This window comes from Mytilus galloprovincialis, chromosome 3 (genome assembly GCF_965363235.1).
Source record: "Mytilus galloprovincialis chromosome 3, xbMytGall1.hap1.1, whole genome shotgun sequence".
Lineage (NCBI taxonomy): Eukaryota > Metazoa > Mollusca > Bivalvia > Mytilida > Mytilidae > Mytilus > Mytilus galloprovincialis.
The window spans coordinates 8,930,899-8,954,699 of record NC_134840.1 but is presented as its reverse complement, the minus strand read 5'-3'; the positions used below and the strand labels follow the sequence as shown (position 1 = coordinate 8,954,699).

Genomic DNA, 23,801 nt, shown 5'->3' with positions numbered 1-23,801 from the left:
ATACCTTAATATAACACAAGGTACTTAACTAAACATTTTGAAAAATGTCACGCGGTCGCGAAATTCCGTAATATTCTGATTTCCCAGTAGCCAACGCCACTTAAACTTGTTATGTTGTAAATCTGAATTGATTTTTCTACACACTGGTGTATAACACGCCTACGTTTGTTGTCGGAATCATCCGTAGCAATCCTACACAATAATGGCAATCGTTATTATTTCGTCTACTGAAGCCAAGTTGGAAACAAACGTCTCACAGTAAAAGGTATCTCCCCACTCTCAAGGTCGAAATGTTTCTCGGAATTATCTGATCTTATTTTATTTCATACGTTAAGTCAAGAGTGAGTCTGCATGATATCAATAAACTGAGAAAATCTGAGTTCTAAAAATAGAAACTCCTGACACATTAGACTATTAGACAGACCTCATATAACACTTTTTAGGGTTTGTATCACATAATCTTTTACGAATTTACAATAAAGATAATAATTACTATTCAGAGAAAAGCTGACAGTTTTTTTGTAAATATTTTTTTGAAATAAATCAATCACCGCGGACTTAGTGTTTCCAATTTGGTGTCGGTATACAAAAAAAATCACGTTGACCTGCTTCTGAGGCATGCTACGAATGATCCCGAAATCAATGGTAGTCGTGTCATACACCTTTGTGTAGATAAATCAATTTAGATTTACGGCATAATAAGTTTAAGTAGGTTTGGCAACCGAGAAATCGAAAAAAAAAACGAAAGTTTGCAACCGGATGACATTTTAAAATTTTTCTTAGTTAAGTACCTTGTGTTTTATTAAGGTATAAAAGGAAATTTTTTTTAGATAAATGCCTGTTTTGGAATGTTACACTATTGTTTCAGGTAAGGGTTAAGGTTGGTTCCTATTTAAACGTTTTAACCCACTGCATTTGTTTGCAACTGTCCCAAGTCAGGACCCTGAAGTTCAGTAGTTGTCGATGTGTGTTCATTAGTGTTTCTCCTGGTTTTTGTATATAGATTAGACCGTTTGCTTTTTCTGTTTGAATGGTTTAACACTATTAATATTTAGGGAACTTTATAGCTTGATGTTGGGTGTGAGAAAATGCTGGATGTTGAAGGCCGTACTTTGACCTATAACAGTTTACTGTTAAAATTAAGACTTGGATGAAGATTTGTCTCCTTGGCACTCATTTCGCATCTTCTTATATATCTATGTACCAAGAAATAATTACCGTTAGACTTCAACATTCAGCTTCATATTCATTCCCATCGCAAGTTGCATTATTCTTAGGACTGAAATAAAAGAAAATTAATAACATAGTAAAAGATGAGATCTGCAAAATATGATAGCACATTATTTTTGTGTTGCGCAATCGTTTTTCTCTGTAATGTAGTTCTATATATTGAGAAAACGTAGGAGTAAGCCATGCGTCATATCTAGATACATGTTCAATTTCAGATACATTGTCCATAAGCGACGTAATAAGTCATACAAAATCTCCATAGATTTAATATGTAAAAGTTCCCAAAGACTTTAAGTTTTTACTTATTTGAGAGTTCAGTGGTGAATTTAAATCATTTTGACCGTTTCATTTGTATCCTCGAGCATCTTTTCTATACCAGCGATCTAAAGCTCAGTTTTCTATCACTGATAAATTTCTTTCCTTAATAACTGTTTAGTTAAAATTATCCTCATTGAATGATATGCAAGAGGTCGGCAATACTGTTTTGCGCAATACTGTTTTCGTAGATGTGAAGTGTCAAAATACAGTAAGTACATATTTGATATGTAAAATAACAACATTCCTATTGTCACTTTGGACTTACTAAACGATCTTAATTGCTTCTAATACATATATTTATCATAATCTTCATAAGGAAATACCAAAACAAACCTACGTTGGGTTGTTACATATTCTCCGTCTGTAAAGCATTCCTCGTCCACATGACCGGGAACAGGTTGTCCATGTTTCCCAATCTGACCACCCACCTGCTCGTACTTCAGGATTAATTAATTGAGCTTCAGACCAATCAACACACGCACCACCAAAGCAGATCTAAGTAAATATTCAGTTGGATGTTTGGCAATTAATAACATTTCGCAAATATCATGGTTTGAAATTAAAATTGTGTCCGGTAAAGTACACGTAAGTAACAAATAAAGAAAACACCATTACAGCAATGTAACCCATATATAAATGAACAGTTTTATTGAGGTTAATGTTTTTTTGTTTTTTGTTATTATAATTATTGAAAAACTGCTTTCACCAATAGTTTGCTTGAAATATTTTGTCTGTTTTCTCTTAGGTATTATGAACAGGGCGAACTAAATTGCATTAATTTGGATTTTACAAAAATTCGCGTAAAACAGCTGAAAAAAACTATCATCAATGTCATAGCCTTTGACATAATGAAAGTGTATTATATATTAAAACCTGAACCGAATGTAAATAATGGGGGTGTTTATGCTTATTTCAAATAGTACGTATACAAAAAGAAAGATCACAAAAATACTGAACTTAGAGAAAAATCAATTCGGAAAGTCTATAATCACATGGCAAAATCAAATAACAAAACGCATCAAAAACGAATGGACAATGACTGTCATATTCCTGACTTGGTACAGGCATTTTCAAATGTAGAAAATGGTGGATTAAACCTGGTTTTATAGCGCTAACCCTCTCACTTTGATGACAGTCTCGTCAAATTCCGTTATATACAACTAAGTTCTTTTATACTATGAAAACAGACATATACACAATCCATGATCATTAACGACATTGATACTTTATATTCACCTTTCGGTCTTCACAGTATAGTCCGATTATAGAATTCGACTGCTGGAACATCCGACCATGTGTATTCCCAGCGTTATGATCAACACAGCTATACTTGATACAAGCAAGGTTCGCCTGTCGACAGATAGAAGCCGAATAAATGTTCTATTCCCTTGCATGTACAAATAATAGCTCTAATTTTTGTATCACTTTAGTGAAGATTATGAAAATTTTGACATATAATTTTTGTAATCACAAGTGTTGTTATTAATAGTAATTGTATAGACACGTGAAAGATACCAGCATTATTATTAGGAAAAAATCAAATGCTGAGATATAAATTATCACGGACGCCATCATAATTTGGTTGATAATTTTGTATTTTCGGTGTAACAGACGATCATGGATTTATCAAGTGTTGTAACCACAAACCCGTGCTTCTTTTCTTCGATTGTAACATCAGATGAATTTATCATCGAATTGGTACTTACCATGCAAACATTACGGTTGTGAGATGTGGGTTCGGATCTTTTCTCCCTCTTTCAGTACACCTCATAAAAACCCAATGATTATTGTTTTTCGTGAATGTATGTTTTCATTGTCGGATTACCTAATACTAATAAGTTTACGATTTCTTATGTCTTAATGGAGAAATGGATTGATATTTAAAATTTGCTCACATTCGGATATTCACGGTATCTAAATCCACTTCCGTATAACTGTTCACATATTTCATCTGCTGTATACAACTGACCTGGTAATATAGACATAATATGAATATTAAAATACAGAAATTATTTTGATAAAAACTGTTAGAACATAGTATATGTAGCTATATTGCACACTAAAAGATTTGTCGTTAATAAAAAATAAAAAAAACTCTTTTCTGTTTCAAAAGCATACACATATGTTTAAAAGGGGATTAGCTGTTAAAGTCATGTTCACTGATTTAACTTAAAGTATCATATTGGATCTTTAACATACTAAATTGTATATTCAAATTGAAATAATTCTGAAGTAAAATTGAGAATGGAAATAGGGAATGTAATTAGCAATCTCTTGCGAAGGGCTTAAATTGAATGTCACATGAATACGGATTCAATGAAGTCGAATTATTTATTTGCTAGTGAATAATTCATCAGCGATATTTCTTAGTATATTTAGTAAAAATTGAACTAAACTAGCAGCTAAAAACGAGTTATCATTTCACTATTTCGTTTTTATATGATTTCAGAAAAAAAATCTTTTTTTTTAATCTTGTAGCTTTTGCACCTTTAAAGAGGTGGGCAAGAGGTTCAACTGTTATGAGGTTATGAAGTTATTCAATTCGTTTTTATCTGTTATTCTGAAAATATATTTGTTGTTAGATGTTATTGTCTTATTCCTTTTTAGCTGTTATAGGATTATTATTTTTATTGTTATCTGTTACTGTGAGATTGTATTTCCTGTTAACTGTTATTGAAAATTGAAATGTTAGCAATTGACAGCCAATCTTAATTGAAGAAAATTTAACATTTTGACTTAGACGGAGATTTGTGTCTTTGCCTATCATACTACTTCTCTTATATCTATTGGGGTCTTTCCACTGGTGTTATGGAAGTCATGTATTTGCAGGAGGATTCCAGTAACATACATCACATAAACATATTAAAACAGTCGGGTCTAGGATCATTCTAGTATTCATTATTATTACTCTTTGTAATAAATTCCATTGTTTGGGAACATGTTTTTAGATGTATAATTTTGTACAAATTATAATTTGTAAAACAATTGTATACTATAGTTTGTATTTTGACTTTGTACACATTTTACTTATGAATATAAAAATCATTGGTACACCGTATAGAATTTTAAATCAATGAGCACATAATAAACCTCATGTTGTACTGTTACACCACTGTCCAAGGTTAGGGGAGGGTCGGGCACCAACTGACATGTTTAACCCCGCCACACTCTGTATGTGCATGTCCCAAGTCAGGAGCCTGTGATTCAGTGGTTGATATTTGTTGCTAAGTTTTTTGACGGTGCATTATTTTGTAGATAAATTATGCCGTTAGTTTCTCGTTTGAATTGTTTTTCGTTTGTCATTTCAAGGCCTTTTATATCTGACTATGCGGAATGGGTTTGCTGATAGTCGAAGGCGATATGATGATCTATAGTTGTTAATTTGTCTGTCTTTTTATCTCTTTTGGAGAGTTGACTCATTCGAAATCATACCACATCCTTTTATACTTTTATACATATTTACAAAATGCAAAAATAGTTATGTATCATTTATTTGAGCATTTACATGAAAGAGATTACCCTGACTATATTTTTTTTTAAACTTCACATAGTGAAAATTAAAGCTCAGAAAGTGCTACTGCAAATAAAGACGTGTCTTTAACAGCTTCAATTTAATTTCTCCACAAAATATACTTTTAAGAACCCAACAGCTGTTCCAATGGGTACCCACATTCTCCATATTCAATTATTTCACATAAGATGCATGATTGCTGTTTCATTTGGTGTCGATCAAATTGTCACTCAGACTAATTTCTATTATGCTGTCAGAATAGTCACTTGAGCCAATTTCTATTATATTATCATGATTAACTGTATACATGTATCAATTACATTTCCTCTAGGTATTTTGGTATTTTATGACTGAGGTTTATTATGTGATCATTGAATACAAAATCTATAGTGTGCATCAATTCGATGACAAAATCGATACGAGAAAATCGCTTTCCAGAAAAATATATTCTAGATATCAAATTAACATAGGGTGGCACTGACTTCATTTTCTTGAAAAAAGAAAACCACAAAAATTTATCTATCAAATGCCTTTGATTTTTAAATATTCCTTAAACAAAAATAGAAACTAGTTATTTTGTTCAGTTTTAAGTGAATTTAAGTAGAAATTTGTAATTTCGTACATGGATTTTTTTGTACAAATTACAATTTGCATTTTAACAAATTACAATTGAACAAAGTAAAAATACAAATTATAATTTGTACATTTTTTTTGGGTACAAATCATAATTTGTAGAAAACCAAAACTTGTACCCCAATATATATAAAAGGTGTTCCTGTTATGGTGGTATGGACCTAGGCCTCTCCTCATCATAGCCATATGTTTTCCTTTTTTGTGATATTAAGAATTGTTCAAATTTGAATTTAACATAAACCGGTATATGAGGATAATGTTCCTTGTACCCCCATGCGTACCTGATACCTGATGAGGATCATATTATTTTTTTAAAATGAATAAAATGATTCTGTTAAGGCCTAGCTAGATCTATACAACCAGTTATATAATAAAATCTACTGTATTGGTCCAGGACCGGACTTTTCATTTCCTTGATATCTGTTTTAAGCTAAATCAATTTACTGTTTTGCTGTTATTGGAACCCCCTTGGCCCCTTTTAAAGTCCACATGAACTTCATCAACGTATTTTTTAACTTCAAACATACATTGGTTGATATAGAAATACTATATTTACTGTATGGCTTTATCAAGTAAAGAAACAAAGGCGGAAATTATAAATTAATGGTCGAAGGAAAACAAACAGGACAAAATTAAAACTACAATTCACATACATTTAACACAAAACTAAAGGTAGCACAAAACGTCATCTCTAGGACCCGGTGTTTAATTACGATTTTCAAATGAAAATCCCAATAAAACTGTATTGTAAGCACTGTGTCAAGAATAATATCATTCCAAATAAAGCATCTGAAATGAAGATACACATATAGATTCTTACATTTACACCAGTGGATTATCAGACTTATCCATTCGAGATAGTTAATTTATCAATTTTAAAGTCCGAGTCTAGATGAGGACTTTAAAATTTCTGAATTGTACCATCTAGATTGGATAAATTCGATAATCCACGTGTAACTATGTAAGAATCTGTTTCACTAATGATTAGAAAATAAATATTCTCTTTTTTTGTTAAACGAAAATCCCCTTCGAGTGCCTTTCACATTTCAAAAAATTGTCAATTTTATCATCACCTGTGAGCATATTTTGATTCATTCAGTTAACTAATAGTTATCAAATGTACCAGGATTATAATTTAGTACGCCAGACGCGCGTTTCGTCTACATAAGACTCACCAGTGACGCTCATATCAAAATATTTATAAAGCCAAACAATTACAAAGTTGAAGAGCATTGAGGATCCAAAATTCCAAAAAGTTGTGCCAAATACGGCTAAGGAAATGAATGCCTGGAATAAGAAAATCCTTAGTTTTTCGAAAAATTTAAACTTTTGTTAACAGGAAATTTATAAAAAAAAATGACCACATTATTGATATTCATGTCAACACCGAAGTGTTGACTCCTGGGCTGGTGATACCCTCGGGGACGAATAAAATAGGCTATGACCCTTAAAATCACCCAATCACCTTCTTAGGTCACCGGCATCCACACGTTGATTATTTTTTTTTTATATACAATAGGTTCAGAAAGAGATAAATTTCCATAGAATAAGGGAATCACTTTTAACAATATAATTACTTAAATATATTAAAATAGAGCAATCTGTGGTCAACTGATGGATGAACAAAAAAAAAAAACTCAACAGTTTAAAGAAACCCTATACAAAACACAATGATTGAGAAAAACAAACAACAGTACACAAAACACAAATGGAAAACTAAAGACTGAACAACACCATATACTGGAGTTGAACTATGCACTCCGGAAGGGTAGGGAGATCCTGATCAACTTGCGGCACCCGTCCTGTTGTTCATGTTAATAAAAACCTGGTCATAAGTCTTATTCGGCAAGTGACGTTCGGGGAGAAGGGACTGAATTGCATTAGCGAGGATAACAGTGAATTTCCTAACTAATACAACACAATAATTCGAATACAAAATTTTATTTGATACATCCCAAAGATAAAGAGAACAGTCTTAGTCTCGAACAAAGACAAAGTGGTCAGAATAGATACTTACTTGAATGTCGTCAAAAATGTACCAAATATATATATGAACGTGAAGTGACTGCTGCCTTCACCTTCTTCTTCCAATACAATAAAAATAAAGTTATTTATAACGTATTTACCTGGAAGTTCTGGCACTAATATTAATCCCTGTAAAGATGATGGAGTTACTTCATTATCAGTAATATTGTCTATCCATAGACATCCATGATTCCCTGTTCTGTGAAAACAATTACGTATATTAAACAAGTCAAATAACACAGTAACCTACCAAATGGAAAATACAAGTAGAAATACAAATTGTTATTCTTATATCCCGTTTCAATCTTTCAAAAACAATGAAAGCTTCAGTTATCTACTGATTAACATGACACAGACCTATGATCCAGTACTTAAAGCGCGTGCTCCACGCACAATTAAGAGACTCACCATTGGAATTTGAAATCAAATCATTTTGAAACCTGGATCAATTACAAATTGAAAAGTATTGATATAAAAAAAACCACAAAAAGTTATGCCAAATCAAGGTTTTATTTAAGTCCTGTCCAAACATTTTAAAAAATTAACACTGCCAATTTGCTAGATTTTTTTGGAGTGGATATTTTCAAAATTGCATAAAAAATGTATGTGCTACTTTTCATGTCTTATTGTCTTCTTCACTTGGTGCATACTCCAATGAGCTATCCTATAAACTACTTGTTCTGATAAATAACATAATAAGTTTTTGCCCACCTTAATTTCATCGTCGTCGTTTAACATTTTATAAACATCACGTTTTATGTTTTGGAAACAAACTGATAGTCTTTCTTCAACATAGGTGGTGTATGCAATTGATGATAAATATATTGTACCCTTTGCGTGTTCCGTATTTATTTTATTAACATACTCAACCACTAGAACTGTCCAAACCATTGAGGAAAGTTTCAATAACTTGCATCCGTGTTAAATGCAAAATCAACATTAAATGAGACTTCTGTGGATATTTCAATTCAAAATTACAAAATATACTTCTCTTGAAATGTGCAAAGAATATGTTAGTTTTTCTTAAAACCTTTAATGACGAATCATGTTCTTTTTCATTGCTTAGTTTAGTCTTCGTGTTTAGATTATTACTGAATTCTTTTTTATAAATATATAAATCTCGAAATCGACAATGCTTTTAAGATACAATGTTTTTTTTTCTTTTCATAATGATATAGTATACTACGTTTTCTTACTGTAACATTGTGTTCATATCATTGGCACTACATGTACTCCATCCGACGCCAGCGCCACCCATTATACCAATGTCTGGAGATAAACAATTTCTATCAGCATCATGCAGCATACCCATACTGTAATCAATGTCATAAGTTATAATGGGTAATTATTTTTAAAATTACTAAAAATGAACTTTACTGATTGGAAATGCAAGTATTTAATCGTATTTCTCCATTGTCAAAACAATCTATTAAGGAAGTTCGCTTGTCATGTTTTGGGATTATTGTCAGATTTTTGGAATCCTCTGGTTTTATCCTTTTTAATGCCTTACAAACAATTGCCCATTGAACCCCATTTTTCTTTTTATAAATCTTTTACATGTATAATGATAAGCACTATGTTAAAGTCTTATAAAATTTTAAGTATCTTTAATAGTTTTTGAGAACTTAAACTTGTCAATGATAAAGCTATGAAAAGTCAAGAGAAAATATTCCGCAAAAGTGTCAAAGGCTAATATCTCAAAAACAATCACATTGACCTATATATTTTTTTGGCTCTTTTGATTCCTTTATTAATCCCCTATCAATATAAACTAGTGTTTTGAAAAGTTAATTATTTAAACTGACAACCGAACTCCCTTAAAATACTGACAAAGGCATAGCAAAAAAACAAAAAAAAAAACGAATAACGACAAAAAACTCCAAACTATTCCACAAGGCACTTCTTGGAAAACTATAGATTGAGCTAATCGATCCCACCAAAAAAGGAACATATGGTGTGATCTCGGATTGTAAATTGTGTACACATTACTAAGAATTTTCATATCTTGTGACAACTACAAATATATTTATAATATATGTATCTTCCATACATGTATAATATTGAAAGAAAAAAAATAAGATCACAAAAATACTGAACTTAGCGGAAAATCAATTCGGAAAGTCCATAATCACATGGCAAAATCAAATAACAAAACGCATCAAAAACGAATGGACAAGAAACGACTTGTAATGTAAAATTAACCAATACATAGTTATGCTGTCATTTCAAGCTATTTAACAGGATCATCACACAGATGGAATGTCAAATAGTAGTTTATCAAAGTGCATACAGAAAACATACTTATGACCTATTTCATGAGCTGTCGTGACATATGTTGTTATCCCATCTGCAGAAACACCACATCTGTACCTAGCATTGCATACTAGACTTTGGTAAGCTAATCCTCCTAATTCTGGATTAGGTATGCTATAAATATAGAAAACTGTATCATTCACTAAGCGCACATTAATCTCGCTTTCTTGGTATTCTTAGGACGCGACAAAAGATGTGATACTGAGTATACGTCAATGAGACATCAACTCATCGACACAGGACAACAAAAGACATGTATAGTTATCAAACGGTTTGAGTGTATTTTCAATCTTAATAAATAATGCAATGATAAATGTATATCACGGCATAACATAATAAGGCATTTTTATGGTTTAGGTCATATAAAGTTGTATTAAAAACTTTTAATTATAATATTGTTTTAAGAATACTGGCTCGATAAAACTGCTTTACTGTATTTTATTTTTGTACCAATACTTTTAAAAGATCTTTAAATAGTTTAGTAAAAAAACGACTTTAAGTTTACACAACAATCGTCTGTTGATTAGCAGATACTAATTTCTGAAAGCAATTGTTAAGCCAAAATTATTCACTTTAAACATTCAAATAAAACATTTCCTAAATGTTTTCCATGGTAATATTGTGTACTTTGGGTAAAAAGTAAAATCACAAAAATACTGAACTCCAAAATGATTGTGTTAGTAAACAATGCAGACGCACTAATAAAAATGCGGGGTATACTGCCATTTAGAATAGGTTTTTGGCTGTTTATCTTAGTTAGACTGTCTATTTCGTACTTACCCCGTGTGAACATGTACATGATCGTAAGGTAGACCAGCTTGAGTTCCTGTACATATATTGTTCAAAGTAACAGACAGATCAGTGGAAGTATTGTACCAGGACTGAAATAGAACAAAAGAAGGAGCAAATGTATGGAAGATGTGTATTCAAAACACTATCTGTACTTGTTAAAGTGCATGACCATAGTATTGACAAAATAGTGGTTGGTTTAACAGATATACTATTGTTTTTAACCTATTAAGAAATTAATGTTTCTTTGATGACCTTGACGGTCTGTGTTAGATTTGACTTAACTTGTGTATCCAGATTGATATAATGACAAATGCAGTAGAATTCACATTCAACAACCATTATTCCTTAAGACCCTCCTCTCTAGACAAAAGAAGAACATCACCTGAAGTGTCAGTGTCAATGGTAAAAAGTCTTACAGGAGAATTCAGACTTCTTTTATGAAGACGCAAAAATATTTCATGCGTTTTACAAATTAAAATGTTCTGTGAATTTCAAGGATTTTATTCTGAAGACTCTCTTATTCTGTTATTTTACTACCAGTTATTTAAAAGACTTCATAAATGATGATTGTATATTACACAAGTCCATCAATAATATATAAAACTGTTATTATGCATATGTTCTCACCGGGTTTGTGTCAAAAAACGTCATAAGTTTTATTGATAGAGTGACGTTATAATTCAACACACTAGCTCGACTCCAATCATATTGCACCTACAAAGATACAAATAAAATACATCGCATCTAAAAAACTCTCTAACGATTTCAATTCTTTCGTGTTGCTGTAAAATTTTTGTTAGTGACATACGAAAATTAACAACCGCCATGACAAGGTGAAAATGAAAGAGCTTTCAACAGTTGAGGAAGCTTTTTATTGCTGATTTATAGCTGTTTTGATGATTGTAAAAAGGGGGTGGTGGTAAAGTAGCATATATCTTGACTTACAACTAGAAATTGACAATGAGGGACGGTTGAACACAAAACTGTACGTCAAAAAAGATCACTTCAGCTTTAAACTTTCCATTTCTATGCAGTAACATTCTAGCAGCGCCTGCATACGGAGTCTGTATTTCCCAATTGATACGAAATTCCCGGGCTTGTATTTTCTATCATCATTAAAGTGCTATGGTAAGGCAAATTAGGCACACAATGAAAATAAAAGTGTGTGACTGCCACTTCTTTAAATTTCCAAGTCTAAACACTGTATGAAATAGTTTTTATTATTACTACAATTGGTAGGTCTTTTTATTAGGTTGAGCAGAGGAAAATTGACGAATAACATTTATTCTGCAAATAAAAAAACCGTATAAGGCGTCTATTCTAAAGGCTTATGTATATATAAAAAAAAAATTCACATTAAATAGATACACTTACTGCATTATACTTGTTAAGCATGATTTCAATTCTTTGATTCATGTCAGTAACTTGTAATTTATAAGTCAAGAAGTCAGCATCTACATACACGGCCAATTCTATTGTGAAGTCAGAGGAAGGTACCGCTCGTTTGTGTATTCTTGTGTGGTGAAATTCAGTTTGATGAATAGGCATGTAATCTAAAATGGTATGACATATCTACAAAAATTAGGAAACGTTTATTGTTTTGGTGATTGACCGGACACGGCTAACTTGGTTTTATCGCCATTTTTCACTTGATATAACAAAAATATGATAACGGGTTGGTCTTAAATAAACATTTTTTAATCATTCTTTCGTATGTCTGTTCTCAATTGGATTCTGTCACTGATCCTATAAGCATTTAATTGATTAAGTCAATAAATAGAATGATCACATGTTACATGTGGATGAACCAATCGATACCACTGAAAAGAGTTTCCCATTAGAAAGGCAATTAAAAGTATACTTTCAAAACCAAAAGGAGGCTATTGTAGTCTTAAATTGAGAATGGAATTAAAGAATGTGTCAAGATGACAACAACTAAACCAAAAGGTAGAAAACAGCCCAAGAAGAACATAACTCTTATCATGCCAACAACTGGTTTTAGAACAAATGTGTTTATTCCGATGCAATGACCCTATGAGTGAATCAAGATGTATACCAAAAACATGCCATCTTTATTAACCCCACAAAAGTATCATAACTACATTCCTTCTGAAAAAGTCTGTTTGAAGGTTTGGTTAGCTTTTGGAATACCGACGTGTTTGTGTTTTGTTAAGAATGTTACCATAAAAGATTGGATGTGAAATATTTGAACATATAGAATAGCTGCACGTTGATTTATATTTATGAATGATGTCCTTGTACCGATAATAAAACATTAGTAAATGTTATGACTATAATGTTATGATATAGAAAACACTAGTTATTACTTTTTCAGTAATGAAGAGATTTCTTTCTTTGAAATCAAATACATTGTTACATACATGGTCAAATCAAACTCGTTGAGATATATAAGTCATTATCTTTATCATTAAGTTTGTTATAAAGATTCCCGTTAAATATATAAGTATCAAGATCTAGGCAAGGAAAGTTATCATTGCTAGTATAAGCGTTATGCCAGTTCATCAAGATTACTCTCTTTAGTGTACATTCTATAGTCGTCATTATCGAGAGCCAATATATCATCCAAGTATCTAAAAGTGTTATTAAACATTTGTATCAGATGTTGTTTTGATGGATCTGATTTTAATCATAAATTGTAAGTCATAACAATAGAGAAACATGTCTACAATAAGTTGTGCACAGTACGTACACATTGGAATTTCGGTAACTTGACGATTTACGGAATATGCATGTTTCTTGTAATTCAGGTTCTAAACTAGTAACAACCAACACGGTTTTGAAATAAATATCTTATAAGACGTGTCACGGTACATGTCTATCCCAAATTCATGTATTTGGTTTTGATGTTATATTTGTTATTCTCGTGGGATTTTGTCTGATGCTTGGTCCGTTTCTGTGTGTGTTACATTTTAGTGTTGTGTCGTTGTTCTCCTCTTATATTTAATGCGTTTCCTTCGGTTTTAGTTTGTTACCCCGATTTTGTTTTTTGTCCATGGATTTATGAGTTTTGAACAGCGGTATACGACTGTTGCCTTTATTTAACCAGAAAATAAATACTTACCATTCTTTTGGATTACATCTTTGATCATTGGTTCTTGTCGTTTTCTGGCTATAAGTGTTGTATGTTGATTTCTCCTTAATGTACCCCGTTTCCGAATATTATGTGGTAAAACTTCAAAATGAATTTCATGATTGCTAGTTGACATCATTCCACGCTAAATTGATTAATCATATTTTTTACTATACATGCTTATGCAACATAGAAAATTAAGATAAGAGTTCATATATGATTGGTATTGACTATTTTGTAATTGTGTTTTATGATTACACATGTATACCATATGATTTAACTAAAAGTGACCGTACTTCGATCTATAAAGGTAACAGTAGTCATAAATCGATTGAGATAATAATGATTTTATTTTTTCATATTGTGACTTGGATGGAGAAATGTCTCTTTGGCACTCATACCACATCTTCATATATCTATTTATTTAACATCATACTAGTAACTAAGACGTTGTTACCTGTTCGCTATTACACACAGTCACCAGAGATGGTTACGACACAATAGTAGTGATCAAGAACGAGTGATACTATGTGTGTGCATTGCGTTTGTAGCGTGTGTTTGGAATGACCGTCATGAGATGCACTAGAATCAAAACCGTTTATTTATACTAGATAGATCATACTATCATAGTATGGTGACAAATCAGTTCACCTCCTTTCATTCTTAACTATAAAGATCTCTATATTTTATTTAGTTAATAACATTTCTCTATTACAAAAAATGTGGAAATAATTTAAAAATTCTACAGAGTAAATGTTATTTATTTGTAACCATATTTTCAAGCTCATAAATTCCCTTCTATGATAAATATTTGCACATTTCAAAAACCTGATTTTATACCAATTCTTTGCAAAATGATGCCGAGACTGTTCCATCATGAGAATGAATATTTCCAATCAGAAAACAATCCGGATTATATCCATTCCATTTCGTTTCTTTGTCATCATTTATTATGGAAACTTTAGCTGAAGGGTGGAGCACCGACTTGGTATGTTGAAGAGTCATTTTGTAAGATTCTCCAAAAGCATCAATTGCAATATCAAATGACTCTGTAGAGTTTAACGACCATCTTCGTCTGTGGATAGATGAAGCATCGAGACTGCAAATAAAATAACTCATTATGAATTGACATGTCATGCTTCACTTTGACAATGGCCTATGATAACATGTAAGACGGTTCCTATTATTGTCTATATCACAGTCAATTATGTATCTTTCTTTCACTGCAAGCATTGTTTGTTAATATTTCATTAGTATTATTTATCTTCAGATTGTGCTATTGACCGTTTATAAATTTGTAAACTATTAAGAAAGTAATATTTCAATACCCTAGGCAAAGTTGACCTTTTATAGGTCATATAGCGTATCATGATATTCGATTCTAATACATTTTATTTCTTTTAGCGTTTCTGATAAAGTTAAATGCAGTAGATCGCTTACGACGCATAAAATATATCAAATTTTAATTTTATTTGTTGTTGAAATGCAATACAATTATTGCAGTCGTAAACACGTTTTCTATTGTATAATTGTTTTAGTCGCATGCGCTATGTTTCTGCTGTTATTTCAGAAACCAAGACTAAATTTAGAGTCTACTAGAGCATCCACTCGTAAATACTCATGTGCTTTTCACATATTGACAATAGTCAGAAACCTATTATGCGGACTTATCTCTACACATTTTTAATGTTTAAATTATCTTTGAGACAATGAACAGCAATCGATGCGCTACTCCTAGCTTTGAATTAGTGTATGATTATTTATTGTAATTAGTTCATACACAATATCTTAATTTGATTTATTTATATTGAAAATATTGATATTTTGATAATAAGATTGTAATAATTTAAAAAAAAAAGATCCTACCTCTGCTGATGTGAACGTGTTACCTCTTGAACTGATGTCAACTCGAACTCATTGAAGCCATCTAAAAAAATTAAACAAATCTACATATCCCTAATAAATGTTTGAAAGATTGAAGAGTTATTTCAATGAGAAACACGCTAATTGTTTTACTTGTTTAACTTTTTGTATTTTGTTATGTTCACGATAAACACAAAAACTTTATATGATAAACTGACATCGCTGTCCAATACTGTACCTATGATAAAATCCAAAGCATTTTTAATAACAAGAGTCTCACATGTGAGTGTATCACTCACCTGATGAAAAAATGCCAGTTAGCGTATGGGATTTAGTTCAAACATATTTGATTTGCTCAAATAGCAATTTGAAAAGACACAAGTCCGACAGACTTATGAAGATAACTCTGTTAAAAATATTTCTTAAAACAATATATAGGAGCATGCATACCATTTGTTTTAATTGGACAGAAAATTTAAAAGGAGAACAAAAAAAAGGTCCTGATAACGGAATGAGTGTGGTCATGTTTAACTATGAAAGCAATGAGTAATCGCTCCGACCCCATAAAGAATCAAAATGGAAAACAGAATGAAAACAGGGAATGTGTCAAAGAGAAAACAACCCGACATACGAATGACATCAATTGATCTTCACGCAGGAAATGTGTGCAGGAGGCAATTTTATAGAAATATTTATTTTTATTCTAAGTATGTGGAAAACTTATCGATGTTAATCTACTGTACAGTTATTTAGGAGAACGCCAAGATTTCTAACACTTAACTTGGAATGTTTGAGTATAAAAAAGTGTTAAAAAAAATACTGAGTATAACAAAATCATGAATTCAAAACGGGGAAGTTTGTAATATACATTTAAAGAAAGAAAGAAAAAAACCAAACCGGCGAACAAAGTAAAATAACAAAAAAATGAGATCCAAGGAAAACTTAAAAACGAAAGTCCTTTATCAAATGGCAAAATCAAAGGCTTAAAACATCAAACAAACGGGTCGTATTCCTAACATGAAAGAGTCAATGTTTTATGCAAAAAATTGTTGATTAATCTTGGTTGTATAGCAGCTTAATTTCTCACTTGTAAGGTAGTCGTATATAACGTCATTATATTGACAACATAGCAGTCAAAATTGTGTTATTCTTAATCATTATAAAACCAAATAAGTATAAGTCTACAAAGAAAAACAAAAGATACTTTCTAGCAAAGTTAAAAGACAAGAATACAGAGAAAATGATCATAGTGCAATAACACAATGGCGTTATGAATAAATACAAGCCACGCTAAAAAGATATTCCCATTATTTGGGGATAAGCATAGGTATGTTCGTGCGACTGTCCTTCTATAAGCCTTTACTACTTCATCATTCATATAATTGACAAGGCAGTGTCAGTCTGACCAGTCTAAATTTTTCTTAGTTGATTTTACCTATGTTATATGCTATTCAGCTGAATGTGCAGATTTTTGTTTGATAAAATTGTATGAATTGAATACTATATATGTTTTAATTAATATTTTACATTGCATCATTGTTATCATATTCTAAGACATGCAGTTGCACTTTCTAGTCTGCACTAGTAATGACGTAGCTTACCACTCCCCACTTAAATAATTTTATTACCATCACGAAGGTTTCTAGACTTGATGAATTCTTTTATGTGACTGTGTTCTAACAATGATTTTGCCTGCAATGAAAAATAAAGTTATTCTTTAAAAATGGAATTTATAATTCACATAATAGTGTACAGTTTCGCCTTGCAGTCCTTCCTTCGACTTGTTTTTGGTTTTACATATTACTGTTATTGGGTTCGAATGATCTATTCGTTTGATGTTTTTGAGCTTTTGATTTTTCCATTTGCTTAGGGACTTTTTGTTTGTGCCAGTCAGGAGCTTGTATTTCTGTGGTTATTGTTTGAAGCGGTATATAATATTTGTTTTTCCTTCATCGTGTGTACAAATACTAGACCGTTAATTGACACATTTGAAATGTTTTCATTTGTCATTTTGATGCCTTTATAGCTTACTATATGGTATAGGTGTTGTCATTGATGAGGGCCGTATGGTAACTTATAGTTTTTTACTTAGCTGTTATCACAGTATTTTTGTTATTTTACTTTTTAACATCACAATCGGTTTATCATTTGTTTAATCTTTGTACAATCATTTTCGCAATAGTACTATCAACGGGAAGTTAAAATAATCCAACACCAACAGATTGAACTCATCTTAACAAAATTCTTTGAATTTAAGTTGTTCTAGAATGATTCTATTAAATGCAAAATAAGCTGGAGACACAAAAAAGATAATTATGATAGTAATTACCTGATCTACTTAAGTCAGGAATACGACAGACAATTCAATAATCTAAGGTTGTACCCATAAATATTTAAATTGTGAAAACACTTTTATAATAGCAGGAGTAACGATTGTAGTAATCACAGAGATATGTCTCGCCTTTTTGTAATTTTGATAATAAAAACTATTCAAAGTCAATATACCATGACTGAGGGGGCATAGCCAAATAATTTCTATAGCAATGAGAGGATGTAATGCTAATACATTTGCATACCAATTATTATTGACATACCACAAATGGATCCTTATAAACTGACCTTATCACAAACTAATACATGTAAAGTAAGCAAACCATTCAAAGTCAATAGACCATGACTGAGGGGGCATAGCCAAATAATCTCCATGGCAATGATATGTGGCAATGCTAATACATCTGCATACCAATTATCATTGACCTACCACTAGTGGTTCTCCATAAACTGACCTAATCACACAAACTAATATATGTAAAGTAATCAAAAACATTCAAAGTCAATAGACCATGACTGGGGAGGCAGAGCCAAATAATCTCCATGGAAATGCAATGTGGCAAGGGTAATACAACTGCATACCAACTATCATTGACCTACCACTTGTGGTTCCCCATAAAACTGACCTAATCACAAACTAATACATTCTTGACGCCATCGCCGTCGTCGCCGCCGATGCCGAAAAACAACAAACCTATGTCTCGCCTTTTGACTCCGTCATGGCGAGACAGTAAAATGATGATAATTATCACGAAACCCTTATCAAGCAGTTTTATTGGATAATATTAAAAAAGCGCTCATATTTTTATCAAGCTAATTTATTCTCAGGTTTATTCTTACAAAATAAAACAAACTCATAAGCTGTCAACGATCTAACAGTTCACAACTGGAACCCAATATATCTTTTATACTTCATTTCTTTTTGAAAGGTACATACATTTGGAAAGAGACAAGATACCAAAGGGACAATCAAAATATATATTACATTTAAAATGCTAGATCATTCCTTATTTAAACTTTGGTTACGCACCAATGTATTGTTTAATAAGGCAGATGCAACTGAAACCTTTAATTATTTTACTTGATTGATCTAAATTAGTACTCATTAGACTATTAACGTTTACAACCATCTTTCACCGTCTAGCACCACGAAAATGATAATATCGCTGTTGTTAGATTTTTATGTAACAGACCGAAGGAAATAAAAAACAATTTAATCAATATTGACAGTTTGAACAATTTTGCATAATTAAATTTTATTTCAATAACAGACATTTAACCTATTTCGAGAGATAGGAGAGATCAGAGAACAAGTCTTCTGTAGACAAATCGTGTTTGGATTACTATTTAATAAATCTGATACATATGATTGTTTTTATTCTTTTTCATTAAATAGTAAATTTAGAAGAACATTGGTAACAACGTCCAAAGAAACCATTCGAAATTACAATTTTATATATAAATAGAAAAGAAAAGGGGTAATTTGGGGCGAAACATTGTACCCTGAATCGTAGGAAAAAACCCAACGAATACGAACATCTGACAAAAAGTCTTAAATTTTACCTGATTACAAGCTCAATGGTCTTTTTATAGGCAAATTTATTTACGACAAATAAGCTGTTTTAACAAACATTTTATTGTTATACTATAATTGTACTAATATGTCTCGAGTCAAGATATCGTAGTAAGAATACAAAGTTAAAAAACTATTTGTATTAAATTAAACAAAATTTCGTCAACCTGAAAATGCATTTTAATTGCTTTTTAAAAGGGGTTGCACCATGTACTTAATATATATAGCAATATAATATTTCCAACAGAAAGTAATCAAAAGTTAGCGTGCAATAAATTCTAATTCTGCACTAGTGCAATAAATCTTCAAAATTCATGACGTCATAAACGACAAAATCTAAGTTTAAACCAATTTTTATTTACAAATATTATATTGCTATACAATAAAAGGGTTATTGCATGAATATTGGGGAATATTGTCCCTCGTAGAACATATATCGCACTCGCAAGCTCGTGCAATATAAAATTCTACTCGGGACAATATTCTTCAATATTCAGTCAATAACCCTATAATATCATTCCACTATACTGGACACACTTCTTGAAAACCACATGATCATAATCTACTTTATCTAAGCCGGAAAATTATATCCAATTTGCTACATCTGAAGTCTGTATTCATACAAATTAAGTTCGTATTATGAAATATCAGACATCAACTTAGAAGATCATATAGGTGTCACTGCGGGTATGGTACACATGTAGAAACACTGATGACAATACACAGATATATCGTTACATAAGACAATTGTTCAAATACGTATATTCTCTCTTAATATGTGTATCAATTATACGTCTTTGTGTGATAAATATAATCGTGAATACAGATTTGATCTTTTTATAATTGTAAGGAATATTGTATTCATGAAATGATTCAATCAAAATAAACTTATAACAATTAATATATCAAACGTTGCATTAGTTCAAATATATTCTATGAAATAAAACAAACACAATTCTTCAAATATATTGTATTTGTAAACATTTATACACTCTGTCAACATTATTAGATGAGAGGCTAGCTTTTAATAACTGAAAATTATCTCAAAACTGAACCTTTTCTATTTAGTTGTAATATGTTGTTCTTATGTTGTAATGTATCACACTTGTCCTAGGTAAGGGAGAAGATTCGAAGTCAGTAATCATGCCATTTGGTCTCTGGCGGAGAGTTGTCTCATTTCGTACCATGACTATAAACCATTTCGTACCATATTGAGAAAAAGGATCTATCATTTCGTACCATAAGAAACAATTTCGTACCATATGGAAAAAAGATCTTCAATTTTGTACCATATGGAAAAATGCTTTTCCGTTTCGTACAATTTGAAAAAAAAATGCTGTATCTTTTTTTTACCATACGAAAATTAAACTTTACCATATCATGGAGAAAATCTTTAACAAATCAAAGCGTAGTAATAGTATAGTAATTCATAATGCACTAAAATAAAGTAAATGCTTCTTCCTTATCAATTGTTAAAATTTGACAGAAAAAAAACCAGGATATCATTTTTGGACGTTATAACATCTACAAGTTTGGAAAATATCTTTTGTAACTATGTTTTTAAGATAAAATACTATGAAAGTTTTCGTTTTTATTTTAATCTTGTATTTTTAAAATTCATTGAACAACAAGTATAATTTAAAAATTAAAAAAAAAATCACACAAAACGGTACGAAGTGCTAAACATAACAATCTTGCATACGGTACGAAATTTTATACATTGTAATCTTCCACATGGTACGAAATGGTATACAATATAATCTCACATATAGTACGATATGGTAAACATTACTATCTCCCATATGGTACGAAATGGTATACATTATAGTTTTCTATATGGTACAAAATGGTATACATAATGATCTTCCATATGGTACGAAATGGTAATGGTACAACATGGTAATCGTGCGAAATGGTAAAGGTACGAAATGGTAATGGTACAACATGGTAATCGTACGAAATGGTTATTTAACGAAATGACTATGATTCTGGGCAACCATTTACATCTTATTATGTTGGTAAGATAATACATAAGAAATTTGTTTGCAAATTGGTGAATTTCTCATGGATTACATATCAATTTTGATAGTTTGGCTAATTATTTTGAAGCAATGTATGTCTAGCTAATGATTCACTTGAAAAATAGAATGAGTAAAAAGATATATAGATAGAAAGTAAATAAATTGATAAATAAATTTTAAAAAGAAATAAAGAAAGAACGAAAGAAAGAAAAAAAGACAAAAAGAAAAAGATAAAGATTTAAAGAAAAATTTTCTTGAAAAAGATGACACTATCTTTTTGAAATATTTTCTGTCTTCTCATAAGATTTTATAACCGATTTTGAATGTGATAGAGCAGAATATAATAAATGCGAGACAAATCTTACCACGATTTCGCTGTAGACACATAAAATTAAAACTAGAGTAATGGTCAGTCGTTGTTCTGAAGCCATTCTTTTGCACTGTCCTCTGATTTTGACAATAAGACAGAAATACCGTATTCCATGAGTTTTATACCATGTGGCTTTCACGTCAATGCTTCTAGTCTAGTCAATTATTGCTTCTTTTAGATCGGTTTCACATGAAAATCATGAAATGAAACTGAAAAGAGATGCGGAATTTATTTATCACAACTTATTAACAATATCTTTATCATAAAAAGTAAAATCACTAAATTACTGAACTCTGAGGAATACTACCATTTAACTAAAAGATTGTTTTTGCGATATATCTTTGAAAACCCATGGTCATAATCGATTCATCTTATTCTGAAATATTTGACAACACGATCTTTAAATATGTTTTGTTGTAAAATACACAAATCTAAATTAAATATGAATAAATTTTTGTAACCAAACAAGTCTATATACACTTTAGATGACTTTCGAATATGTAGAGTAATATTATTATGAATATAGTGTTAAGAATTACATTTCTAAGATAAATATTCCTCAATGTACTAAATTCTTACTAGTTACATGTTTGCAATTTAAATTGATATTTTATAGTGTGTCTTTTAATGCTGCAACTGTACTTTTGTCAAACAAAGAAAAAGAAACGTTATAACTGAATGACAAAAACTCATTAAAAAATAATTCTTCAAATATAATATATAAATAGTTATCAAAGGTACCAGGCTAATAAGTAGAGCTTCGATATCATTCCAGAGGGTTAAATACCTAAATGCATTCTTCATTTTAGCTTACGATGTCTTTCCACCATGATTGCATTATCAATATACAAATCATCACAGAACCAAATTCCACCAACTTATCACGGGCAATACAATAATTATCCACTCTTTACAGTTAAATTTCAAATTTGAAAATTAAGTTGTCTCGAATGGATATCGTTTCCCACTAGATGCAGTTATAAAATCTATATCCGAAATAATTCCTGGTTTACCTATGTTGTGTCCCAATGTCTAACATTATCTAAATAGCGCCAGTTGCAACAATGATTGGTAGGATTTAAGGAAAGTCCGGTCTTCGTCGATTAGATACTCTAAGCTATATTATTTACATTCAAGCTAGTAAAAAAGTGTTAACAATTGTATGATCACTACATCAGAACGTATGATTTTGACAGTGGTAGCTAGTATTACTAAGCCCCTAGATTCTCCCTTAAGATTAAAACATTCTGTGGAGATACATTCTATGATAAACAAATCTTTCTATTTGTTATTTCCTTCAAACCAGACAAAATGTGTCCCAAACAAAGTGTTTTCTGTAATGCATGTTTCACTAGACAAAATAATCAAGAAATGTTTCAATTGGGAAAAGAATAGCTAAATTAAAGGCCCAACTATGAATTCGACCCCAACATACACTAGGTACATACTTTGATATTTCCACAAGCAAACTTCGGTTATATGACGTATATCAATACGCACACATTAAATGTATTTTCATATAAGAACCCCATCTCGTTTTGTCAATTCGCATTTAAACGATTTCTAGACCATTTGTTATCAATATAACGGAAATGTATGCTACTCTCATACAAGTGACGGATTTAAGTAGCTATAAAACCAGGTTTAACCTACAGTTTTCTACATAATGAAATGAATATACAGGCATATGCTAGTCGCTTCCCATTTGTTTCATGTGTTTGAGCTTTTTA

At 31.1% G+C, this 23,801-nt stretch overlaps 1 protein-coding gene and 1 long non-coding RNA gene across 2 annotated transcripts; both read right to left on the bottom strand.

Annotated features, from left to right (window-relative positions):
• Positions 1-1,227: 1,227 nt before the first annotated feature.
• On the bottom strand, positions 1,228-7,881 carry LOC143069855 (A disintegrin and metalloproteinase with thrombospondin motifs 5-like). Its single transcript, XM_076244659.1, has 5 exons — positions 7,819-7,881; positions 3,444-3,517; positions 2,785-2,898; positions 1,886-2,043; positions 1,228-1,279 (listed from the first exon to the last, which is right to left on the bottom strand). The coding sequence occupies exons 3-5, from the start codon at positions 2,833-2,835 to the stop codon at positions 1,228-1,230; spliced, it is 261 nt and encodes an 86-aa protein (XP_076100774.1). The 5' UTR covers positions 2,836-2,898; positions 3,444-3,517; positions 7,819-7,881.
• A 2,137-nt stretch (positions 7,882-10,018) lies between these two features.
• LOC143066306 (uncharacterized) lies at positions 10,019-11,536 on the bottom strand. Its single transcript, XR_012975540.1, has 3 exons — positions 11,450-11,536; positions 10,811-10,911; positions 10,019-10,144 (listed from the first exon to the last, which is right to left on the bottom strand). It is a non-coding gene; the product is annotated as an uncharacterized LOC143066306 (long non-coding RNA).
• Between the last annotated feature and the right edge of the window lie 12,265 nt (positions 11,537-23,801).